This window comes from Equus przewalskii, chromosome 17 (genome assembly GCF_037783145.1).
Source record: "Equus przewalskii isolate Varuska chromosome 17, EquPr2, whole genome shotgun sequence".
In the NCBI taxonomy this organism is placed as follows: Eukaryota; Metazoa; Chordata; class Mammalia; order Perissodactyla; family Equidae; genus Equus; species Equus przewalskii.
Window position 1 is genome coordinate 79,546,009 of NC_091847.1, and position 12,231 is coordinate 79,558,239.

At 41.9% G+C, this 12,231-nt stretch overlaps 1 protein-coding gene across 6 annotated transcripts in view; it reads right to left on the minus strand.

Moving 5' to 3' along the window:
- Nucleotides 1–12,231, minus strand: part of INO80D (INO80 complex subunit D) — a 70,694-nt gene that overhangs the window by 48,798 nt on the left and 9,665 nt on the right. For 4 of the 6 annotated variants that reach the window (XM_070580871.1, XM_070580872.1, XM_070580873.1 and 1 more), the window contains exons 2-4: nucleotides 5,887–5,970; nucleotides 5,535–5,781; nucleotides 1,064–1,809 (exon numbers count right to left, since the gene is read on the minus strand). In XM_070580871.1, coding sequence (XP_070436972.1) covers nucleotides 1,064–1,809; nucleotides 5,535–5,752 — 964 coding nt within the window. In that variant the 5' untranslated portion in view covers nucleotides 5,753–5,781; nucleotides 5,887–5,970. The remainder of the gene's footprint in view (nucleotides 1–1,063; nucleotides 1,810–5,534; nucleotides 5,782–5,886; nucleotides 5,971–12,231) is intronic. The other 2 variants (XM_070580874.1, XM_070580875.1) reach the window with 1 other exon arrangement.

The window sequence follows — 12,231 nt, forward strand, 5'->3', positions numbered from 1 at the left end:
CATCAACACTGGACATAATTTTTGCCAATCTGATGGTAATTCATTGTTATCTTAATTTGCATTTCCCCACCTGCTATGAAGATTGAGGTTTCCATTTGTTTACTGACCACTAATATTTCTTCTTCCTCTATTTCCATCCTGTTCCCATTTTTCTATTGCTGTCATATGTCATGCAAATAATTTTTCCTAAAGTTAGAATCAAAGCTCACACCACATTCAAGAATAAATTTCAAATGAATGAAAGGTTTATATAATCAAAAACAAAACAATCAGGGGCTGGAACGGTGGCGCAGAGGTTAAGTTCACACACTCCACTTCAGCGGCCGGGGGTCCACCGGTTTGGATCCTGGGTGTGGACCCACGCACTGCTCAGCAAGCCATGCTGTGGCAGCATCCCACATATAAAGTGGAGGAAGACTGGCACAGATGTTAGCTCAGGGCTAGTCTTACTCACCAAAAAACCCCCCAGAACCCCCAATCAAACTATTAATAGAAAATACAGAATATCTGTATAAACCTGGGATCAGAGAGATTTTCTGGAGCAAGACAGAAAGCTCAGAAGCAACGAAGGACAAACAGACCTTTAACTAAGGGAAAGTTTCATCTGTATTTTTTCACTTTTAAATCATGAACAGGTATTGCTTTAGGAATTTTTTTTAAAAAGTCGTTTTTTAAAAAAACTGTCGGCAGATATTAACACGACTATCATTATTCCAAAGTCCTCCGATAAGACATGAAGAGAACTTCAGCAGACACCCAGGTCCTGAACTGACAGAGACGCACGACCAAACACAGCTGCCACCACTACCCCGAGAAGCTCTGACCGGAGTTTCCATCCCCAGCTCCTCGTTCTGAGTGCTGTTCTCCAGGCATCACCCCCAGCAAGCACACTGACTGAAGGTGGCCCACCTACAGAGACTCTCTTCCAGCGGACCCCGCTGTCCAAGCGTTCTTCCACTCCCATCATGCGTGGCAGGGATGAAAACAAAGCCTCGTGCCAAAGGGCACGTCCTGTCACATTACACATGGACGTACACATGTGGTAAAACAGATGATAACTCACCTAAATGGGGAAACAGGTCCGCGTCCAACTGATGGCTTTGGGCGCACAGTTTCACCAGTCTCTGCAGCCGGCTTATACAAGAGAAGTGTGGAGAGAAGGCGGCGGCTCTCATGAGGACCCGGTCGGTCCTGGGTGGGTCGGCGCCAGGAGCCCTGCTAGATGGCAGGAGGGGCAGAGGCCGCCTGTGAGACGACTGCCTCGCTTGTGCTATCGAGTGTGTGGTGGGGGCCACTCCCTGCAGTGGTAGGCTGGTGTTTGGAGGCTGAGGTGACTTGCAGACTAAACCCTGCGGTGGCGCTGGAGGTTTTATACACGTGGATACAGGTGACAGGTGGGAGAGCTGCTGCGGAGGCTGCTGCTGCGAAGGTGCAGGAGGGGGACTAAAGTGCTCTTGCCGGACTTTCAGAATCTCTGTCTCTCTCTGGCGCTGCCGGTTCTGGGCCAACTTGCTCTGTAGCTTCCTTCTCACGGTTGCCCCTTTCTTTAGGTCATCGTCTTCCTCGTTGAAAGCAAATGGGTCTTCCAGCTCGGTTTCCAGGTAGTGGAGAGGGACCCTTGCCCCCGGTGGAGAGAGGGACATTCCATCCAGTCCATTGGGCATCTTCAAGGCCACCGTGGGCACGGTCAGGCTGAAGGCCATGGTATCCATCTGGTGCCTGACCTTGACCTCATCTAGAGGATCATTCTTTTTCTTCCTCTCTTTTTTCGGGATAAAGCCAAGTACCTGCAAGTGGCTGTTGCAGTACCTGTAAAAATATACACAAAGGGAAATGTTCACGATACATGTTAGGAAAAGCAGAATATAAAACTACATACTGTAAACCGTGAGTCCCAGGATGTTAACAAGGCATGACTACAGCAACTCTCGCCTTCACGGAGTTAATACATGCAACTTCCACTACTCTCGAGCAAGCCTCAAGTCTGCAATTCTGCTAAGAAAAGGTGAGCTGTACGTGCACAGAGGCTGCCAGGCAGAGGCAGGCCATTCAAATAGTGAGAGGCCCTGGATAACTGTCCCACTACTGCTTCTCACACCCTTTGTTATTCTCTCTTCAGAGCCTACAAGTGCGCACGTTCCGCTTCTTGGCAGCCCGGGGTTCACCAGTTCGGATCCTGGGTGCGGACATGGCACCGCATGGCAAGCCATGCTGTGGTAGGCGTCCCACATATAGAGTAGAGGAAGATGGGCACAGATGTCAGCTCAGGGCCAGTCTTCCTCAGCAAAAAGAGGAGGATTGGCAGATGTTAGCTCAGGGCTAATCTTCCTCAAAAAAAAAGAAACAACTTGCCCAAAACCACCCATCCAGAAAGTGACAGAGCTGAGACTTGAACTAAGAGTCAAAGGTCATGAAGACTCTTCTTAGTCTTCAGCAACGAGCAGGCTTCTCTTATAATATACTCGCTATTCGTAAAATAGTAGGAAGGGACCAAGCCCTTCTTGTGCTGGGAGAAGAGTGTGCACGTTGTCCCAGGCACCATGCTGGAAACCTGCGGAGGCTTCTACCCAGGAAGCAGTGGGGTTTCCAAGCGCAGTACCGCACCATGTTAACAAGTATGCCGTACAAACAGTACTCCACACTTAAATAAATTTGGAAAATGCTGGCTTAAACAGAATTAGACTACAATTCTGTTGTTTGCTTCAGTTGTTCTGCCAACTTCTCAAAGCATTTTGTATAATCATGTGCATTATTGGGGCCGGCCCTGTGGCCAAGTGGTTAGGTTCCCGCATTTCGCTTCGGCGGCCCAGGGTTTTGCAGGTTCGGACCCTGGGCGCGGACATGGCACCGCTCATCAGGCCATGCTGAGGTGGCATCCCACATGCCACAACCAGAGGCACTCACAACTAGAATATACAACTATGTACTGGGGGGATTTGGGGAGAAAAAAGCGAAAAAAAAGATTGACAACAGCTGTTAGCTCAGGTGCCAATCTTAAAAAAAAATAAGTATGCGAATATGAATTTCTAGTCTAAAAGAACAACTTTATAGGGCAGTGACTGCTAATGAGTTCTTTGGAGGGATGAAAATGTAAAGTGAGACTGTGGTGACAGTTGCACACCCCTGTAAATATACTAAAAAACCCTCAACTGTACACTTCAAATGGGGGGACTGCAGGGTATGTGAATTGTGTCTTCGTTAAGCTGTTTCAGAAGAGAGTAAACATACAGCAAACAAGAAAACTTCTGGGCAAATATACAGGTAAAATTATAGCAAATTTAAAATATCATATAAAATAACCAACTTAATATGACCGCTCATTGCTGAGAAACCGAGGCTACAGGAATGAGCCTTAAGTCCCTCCACTGGACAAATATTAGAAAGAGGACTTTGCTTTTTAATTATACCAGTACTTCTACTGAACGTAACACTACTCTGTTTCAAAGCAGTGTCAGCATTTATAACACACACCAGGTAAGTTAGACATCAGATACCAAGAAGCTTTCTCTAGCGGACCAACAACCAGATAATTTTGTCAATTAAAAGTCCTTAGGAATTTGTTTTCTAAAACAACGCATAAAACCATCTCAAATCCCTAAGTGTTCAAAGAGTCACTGCATTAACGACGATGAGAGCTTACTGACATTTTCCACATTCTGTCATATACTATAGTTCTAACTATCAATATTTATACACAGGCTTAGATAAAGTTTTACATGAATTCAACCCGGATTTCTTGAGGTAACATAAGAATATTACTTCCTACTAATGTTTATTTTAATCTACTTTCAAACAACCCCACAAACGAGAAAAATATTAATATCATTTGCATTCATATGGTCTTGGACCAATTTTGAAAAAACATATATAACTTAGCATTTATTAAGCACAGTTTCTCTTGATACAGCAACACAAAAGTCCTTTCACTTCTTATCTTGTTCTAAAAAGAAGAAATTCCTTCGAGTCTAAAGGTGAAGACACATGCCTCAGGGAAAATATTCTGGAGGAAGTCGAGTGACTCTTACTTTACTTCCTGCTGTGGGCTATCAACACTTGCTTCTGCCGAAATGAAAAAAATCCAAGGTTGACACTTGCAACTGTGATAAACTGAGTTCAAGACTAAATTGGAGAGTTGTGTTTATAATGGAGCTTGAAGTAAAAAATTAATCCAAGTTCCTCCATTCTTCAAGTTAAAGAAGGCAGGATAAATTACCTTTTTCAGCCAGCTTAAACACACTGGGCAGGCATGCTTAGCCTAACACAGCGGTCCCTCTCTCACCTGAGATTAAAATTTCATCCCTTGCCTCACTAAGCAGCTGTTTCTGACTTTCAGGTGTTGTCATGTGAAGCCTTAAGTGCTCATTAGAAATTCTAAGAGAGTATTCCCAAATCACCACATTATAGTCTACTCATTTTGATGGGATCTCTAACAACACAAATTATTTATTTCACCCTAAAAGTCTAAAAATTGCTCACCATGACATATGAAATACATGACTCCTTTTCAACCAATTTATGCAGGTGACATTTGCTGATGTCTAGGAACAAAGATGAAGGGTAAGGGGGTATGTACGTGTGTGTATATATTTTAAAGACGGAAGTAAAAAGTTAAAATCTTTATACCTAAAGACAAGTTTTTGAAATTTTTTGGAAAATAAGCATGCATCTCTCTGTAATATCCTACAATGATCAACATGGTTTCTGGATGACTAAAGAAAAAGAGATATGAAAAAGAGATTATATGTGAAATATAGTGTGAATCTTCCTAAGAATATGAAAGATGAATAACCAGTATAAGACTCCTTCTTTAAAAGCACCTCCACGTGTTATTTTTTTTAATTCGGCAAAGCATAAATTTGTCATGCTAGTGCTAAAGCCTACCCTTACTATGAAAATACAGTTTCTAAACTATGGTAAACATACTCTATATGGAACTCTTTCTAACGAAAAGAGGCAAGATTATAAAACAGTGGCACACACCACTTAGAAGTGTGATAGGAAGAAAGTCTTCTGAATGATTCAAGTAATCATTCTTTTGAATAATTCTTTTTCAATAAGTACATTCTCTTTGCTACCTTTCAAGCACAGATTTAAAAATTCCAAAATTATTATCATTAATGACAACACCTAAGTAGTTCCTATAGTGTCTCTCGTTTAGCAGATGACAAAACTAAGTAGACGTCAGGAACTACTTCATGAGGCTGCAAACCAAACACGTCAGTACCAAGACTTCAAGCAGCAATTCTGAGGAGAAGCAGTTTTTGAAAAGCAATCCTAAAAAGTCTATTAAATCAATTTAAAAAAAATCAGAAAACAAACATACTTTTCAAATAACTGCCCAAATTTACTACTCCATTTTTTCAAAATTGCTCTCTCTCATCTTTAGAAGCATTCCAAAGTTTACTTAGATTACTCCCAGAACTCAACATTTAAATTCACTACACCAAAAAAACAAAACAAAAAAAAAAAGGCAAGAACAGGACCAGTCCCAAGCCTGCTGACGAAGTCAAGGCTGCCCGCGCCGTGGCTCTTACCTTCGGTCCTCGGACTTGGGGATGGGGTTGGTGCAGCGCTGGCTGTTGTACTTGGCCACATATTCACATTGCTTGAAGGGGGCGGTCTTGTCCTCCAGAACGTGTCTGATACAGAAAGCGTAGCCGTTGAGTCGCCGCTGCTTGCACAGTTTGGGGCTATATGAGCACAAGGGCTTATTGTCAACCTCAGAGAAGTGTATATGTTTCCCTTCATACATCACGTGACTCGATTCCTTGTGAACATCAGCTAAAAGACCACCACAAAAAAAGAAACCCAAATGGTCAATCAGAGAGGGAAAGGCGGAGGTAAGCTGAGAATTTCACTGAGGGACTCCTGGCCCCCCAGCCATACCTGATCTTAAATCTTCCGCAATGTTAAGAGAACCCCAGGATACCACAGTTTGCAATGCTGCAGAATCAAGATGAAGCAGATTGTCTACAAAAATATCAAAAGGCCTAGTTAACAAACAGAAATAAGCAAAGCTCGGTCACCTGGGAAGTAAAATAGTGGGACGTCACCCTTCCTGACAGGATGGGTTCTCCACTGTAAGGCAACGCCCCAATACTGACTTCCAACCACGAGGCCACGGCACGCGCCCGCTCCCCTGCCCTCGGGCGGGAGCTCACAGCGCTCCGCTTGCGTCCGTGGACACCTCGCTTGCGTCCGTGGACACCTCGCTTGCGTCCGTGGACACCTCGCGGCCAGGCTCTCCCACCACACACCACGAGGCGGCGGGGCCTGGCCCACGACTGGCGGCCGCCTGCCACCCTCGTCCAGAACCCACGTCTCCTTACAGTGCCAACGGAATGAACGCGACACACCTGAAACTTCCTTCAGAAAGTCTACATTTTTTCATATGTTGACAAAATATTTGGCAATTTGTAACAAATGTTTCGATGAAATACAAAAAAAGAGCAACTTCTTGTTTTTTAAAAAAGCCATTTCCCGGGGGCCGGCCCCTGGCCGAGTGGTTAGGTTTGCGCGCTCCACTCCAGGGGCCCAGGGTTTGGCGGGTTCGGACATGGCCCCGCTCATCAGGCCACGCTGAGGGGGCGTCCCACACAGCACAACCAGAGGCACTCACAGCTAGAATATGCAACTATGTACCGGGGGGTTTGGGGAGAAGAAGAAAAAAACATTGGCAACAGTTGTTAGCTCATGTGCCAATCTGTAAAAAAAGAAAAGAAAGTCGTTTTCCCGCTATTATTGCCCCCAACTTACCCCTTCCAACCTACAAACTTCTTGAGTCCAAAGACTAGTCTCCCGAGCACACTTCCACCATCCGCTTCAGGGCTCTGCACCCCGGGCTGCTCCCCATCACACTGAGCGGGACAATAATCGCGGCTTATGAGGCCGTGGAGGCTTAACCAGAAATGGAAGGAAGCACTCACTCACACTCACCACGCTCCGCACAAAAGCATTTCTACGTTAGAACACCATGCAGTCTACAGCAAGACTGAATCAGTCACCCGGTCCACTCGGGAGCGTGACAGGCCGATGGGGTCTACCCACTTTCTCCACTCCAAAAAGTCACCCAGATGGCTGATGAACAGCTTACATCCCAGCTACAGAAAACGCAAGAAATACTCTCTCCTTTACAAAAGGGAACATGAAGTTCCTCACAGCAGTGAACGACAAGATACACGTAAATCCTGAGGAGTCAGAAGACAGGTCTGCTAAGTGTGAAATCGCCACTTAGGGTGGTACCTTGAACAAACCACCCAACCTCAGTTCTCTCATTTGGCAAATAGGGATGTTGATAATAGCAGCCATGTCATCACCAGGTTGCTCTAAGGATCAAATGGTACAAAGCACACAACACACTAAGCACCATGCCCAGTAGATGTTAAGCATTGGACAAATGAAGATTACTATTCATAAACGCTAATCATATTATTACTGCATTCTACCTGCCAATGACACAGGCAGAGGATTTGTATTACCCCCGAGAAGCAGCTCACTTACTCCAGTAGGAAAAACCCCAAAGACCTGAAATATTAGCTTGGTTAATAAAAACCACATTCATTACTGAGTAAATTTAATCACACATCAGTGTAACACAAAAATCAGAGCTTTCCCTTTCACTTTACTAGAATGAAGGGAAGAAAAGTTGCACTAAAAGTTTAAATTTAGCTCCCCTAAACGTCTGGATGTTCAGGAAAGGAAATATTGTAAAGCACTCTCTCTTTGGCCTGCTCATCCACCTGGCAGACATAAATCTTTCAGAAATTAGTTCAAATAAATGTGATATGAACTTCGGGAAAAAATATGCTAGACATAAGTAACTGAAAAAAGTAATTTTCAAAATCAACTTGATTGCCATTATGAAAAAGCAGCCTATATATCTGTAAGTATGAGAGTACTTTACCAACCATAGAAAGAAGTCAGCGGGCAGGCACGGAGGGATGCAAAGCACAAGGGTCACTTGTCACTCCGACATATGCAATCATATCTGTCAAGTTGACGACGTCCCCTTTCTTCTCAATTCATATACCTCTTTCCCCCCATATGAATTGGCTAGAACTGCTGGGACAACGCTAACAATGGCGACCATTGCTATTTCTAACTTTAAATGAGAATTGCTTTGAGTCAATGGTGGGAAGAGTGCTGACTTTTATCATAAGACTCATTTCCTGTTACGTTAAGGAAGCATAAGTAATTTCTACTTCATTAACTGTCGTTTCTTTTTTTAAAAAAAACTCAGAATTGGGGCTGGGCCAGTGGTGCAGTGGTTAAGTGCACACGTTCCGCTTTGGCGGCCCGGGGTTCATTGGTTTGGATCCCGGGTGCGGACATGGCACTGCTTGGTATGCCACGCTGTGGTAGGCATCCCACATATAACGTAGAGGAAGATGGGCACGGATATTAGCTCAGGGCCAGTCTTCCTCAGCAAAAAGAGTCGGATTGGCAGCAGTTAGCTCAGGGCTAATCTTCCTCAAAAAAAAAAGGAAGAAGAAAGAAAGAAGCTGTCTTGTACAGGCAGGAGATACAGTTTTAACACCAAGACCCAGGCATAGCCTAACAAAATCTGGTCCAGATGTCCTAATTATTACTAGAAAGAAAAGCTATGAACCAGAGACAGGTCCACAATACCTTAACCAGAAATCCAATGTCCAAAGAAACTCTGAAACTAAAAGTTTTTTCATAACTCTTTTGGTGGCAAAATCTAATTTGACCTGAACTCATCTGACAGCAAAACCTGACCTGAACCAGTGTGAGGTTATTTAGTTTTTACCCCTTTAGTGTGAATATTTATATATTTTCCTTCAGAAATAGTAATATGATTATGAGGCGGTACTAAAGGTTGCAAGAGAAGTGTTACATAATATATGGTTTATGCACCTTCTTCTAAAGATCAAAAAACTCTGAATTCCAGGGGCCAGCCCGGTGGCTCAGTGGTTAAGTGCGCACGTTCCACTTTGGCAGCCCAGGGTTCACCAGTTTGGATCCTGGGTGCAGACATGGCACCGCTTGGCAAGTCATGCTATGGTAGGCATCCCACGTATAAAGTAGAGGAAGATGGGCATTGATGTTGGCTCAGGGCCAGTCTTCCTCAGCAAAAAGAGGAGGATTGGCAATAGTTAGCTCAGGGCTAATCTTCCTCAAAGAAAAGACAAAAAAAACCCTCAGAATTGGTTAATTTTACTAAATTCTTTTTCAGCTTCTAGGGAGGTGATCGTTTTTCTCTCTTGTACTTTTTAAAATAGTGTTTAGTGTTTAGTATTTCCTGATACAGAACTCTTCTTACATTCCCGGGATGAAAGCAACTTGGGCATCACGTATTCCTCTTTCAAGGTGTCGCTGAATTACACTTGCTAATATTTTGGATTTTTGGATCGTGAGAATAGTCTGGGGTTGTCTTTTTTGTGGTGCTTTGCCAGAATTAGGCATCCATATAACAACCAAAAAAAAATAGGGGCCGGCCCCATGGCCGAGCAGTTAAGTTCGTGCATTCTGCTTCGGCGGCCCAGGGTTTCGCCAGTTTGGATCCTGGGCACAGACACAGCACGGCTCATCAAGTCACGCTGAGACGGTGTCCCACATGCCACAACTAGAAGGACCCACAACTAAAAATACACAACTATGTACCAGGGGGCTTTGGGAGAAAACGCAAAAATAAAATCTTTAAAAAATTAACAATAAATAATAATAATTTAGAAAATCTTTCTCTTTTCTACGTTCTTGAACAAGGTAAAAGCACCGCAGCTGTAATGTTCCTTAGAAGGCTGCCTGGGCCCGCTAGTGCTTTTTTGTGCAGTAGACCAGGTTTTCAAATTTACCTGCATACAATGTAGCCATGTGACCTCTTATATTTAATTTCCTAAACATCTGTGATTCATTCTCATATTCTGCGTGTGTTCATACACATACTTGACACTTGTTCTTTCTTCTTTTGTTCATGATTAGGGTCAATAGAGGTTTACCTGTTTAATATTTTTACCAATATCCTCTAAAAAAACAAACCAAAATGTCTTGGATTTATTAGTATATCTATACATGTCTTCTAATTCATCAATTTTGCCATTTATCTGTTCCTACAGTCTTTCTGCTTTCTTTCCATTTCTTCTACTATTTTTTGCAACTTCTTGGGCTGAATTCTTTTGTTTTCATTCTTCCATCACTTAGTAATTGACTGACATCTATGAATTTTCCTCTGAGTATTGCTTTAGCCATATCCCTTAGTCAGTAATACACAAATTTTGATGATCAGTACTTTCTGGTTGATTTGGATTGATTTTTTGATTTCTCCTTTGATCGAGGACCTATCTAATTTTTTCAGATGGTACAGTTTTATGGACTCTTTTGTTTTAGTTCTGGTTAAGAATAAGGAGCATAATCTGCATATATCTCCGCTTTTTGAATTTGACTGAGACTTTCTTTGGGGACTAATAGGTATTCTTGAACAAGAGGATTCGTTGTCTCTGGGGTATGTTGTTTGTCACATCGTATATCATGCTATCGACGTCCACCATGTTCTTCCTTATTCTGTCTGCTTGCTCTATCAAGGGCTGGAAGAGATGATTCAAAGTCCCCTACTATAATCTGATTTCTGTCTGTTTCTCCTTATATTTTTTGTTTTATAAATTTTAAAGCTGCATTATCTGATATATGAGATTCATGACCACTGGACGATCACTCTTTATAATTAGAAAATGCAACTCAGTTGATGCTTTATCTCTTGCATTCAGCCTTGTCTGACACAAACATCTGGACTCTCATTTTCTTGGTTTGAATTTGCCAGCTAAGTCTTTGCAAATCCTTTTACTCTCAAGTTTTCTGAGGCACTGTTTTAGATCATGGGTCAGCAAACTCTGGCTTAGAGGACAAACTGGGCCCACTGCCTGTTTTGCAAAGTTTTACTGGGCCACTCTCTTGTTAATTCATTTACATGTTGTCCATGGCTGCTTTCATGCTGTAACAGTAGAGCTGAGCAGTTACAACAGAGTGTATGGCCGCAAAGCCTAAGCCTGAAATATTCACCAAAATATTATTTGCTGGTCCCTTTTTAAATGCATCTCTTAATGGGTTTGACTTTTTTGCTCCAATCTGAGTGTCATGTTCTTTTAATAAATGAGTTTATGCAATTTATAATTTTGTATTTATTTATATGACAAATATTTCACCAATATTATCTTAGTTTTTTCTATTGCTTTTGGCTTTCAAGTCTATCTTTTTATTACATATTTCATTACATAGTCTGTTTATTTGGAAGATTTATAATCTGTGTCCTTTAGACAACATTTCTTTATTCCACACTAAGAAAATTAGTATACTTAGCATTATCGCGATTGAACTCATATTACAGACAAGAGAAAATTTTCCATTTTTGTAATTACCTACCCATCCCCAACTGAGTAGTTTTTCCTTATTATTTCTACATTGCCATAGTTTAGAACATTTTAATGTTAGCTCTACATTTAAATTGACTCAATACTAACGCTTTTAACTTAGTTTTCAATTCGTCTCTTGATTCGATAGTTTATAATATGGTCAACTCCTTTCTCTACCTGATCCCAAGGGCTGACTTCTGGGAACTAAGCCATGGCTTTTCTTTGGAAATATCTGTCAATTGATATGACACTTAAACTATAGCTTGCATGGACATAACATTCTTGGGTCGTATGTATTTTTTGTTTACTGACTTTGTATATTTTTTTCCAAGTCTTCTAGAATGGAAAAGCCTGAGGCCAGCCTCTTAATTTTATAGGGAGCTTGTTTTTTGGTTTGTTCTTTCCATTTTGACCTAACAATAAAAGTCTTTAAATATAAAGACTGGAAACTGTTCTAGAATTTCAAGTTGTCTTTTATTGTAGGAAACTCTTCCTTAATGTCTTGAAAATGTTTTTCTGCTTCATTTATTCAATTGTCTTCTAATTATTGGTATGGTAGATTTACTGTATTCCATATCTATCACTCTCTGTCTAGTCTTTCTTAATTTCTACTTTTTCCATTGTAGATTGCTCAAATTTCTCAAGCTTACCTCCATTATCCCTAGCTATAGTGTGTATCTGCTGCTTTGAAAGTGATCTTCATTTCTATAATGACTATATTTTTCTCTCTCTTTCTGTTACCTAATTTATTTCTTGAGCTTTTGTATCTCATCTTTAAACTCCTGTTTCGGAGAAGCCATGTCTCACTCCAATTCCACACGCCACCTCCCACCACAAGAACAATTTGTTCATAATTTTCAGTTGC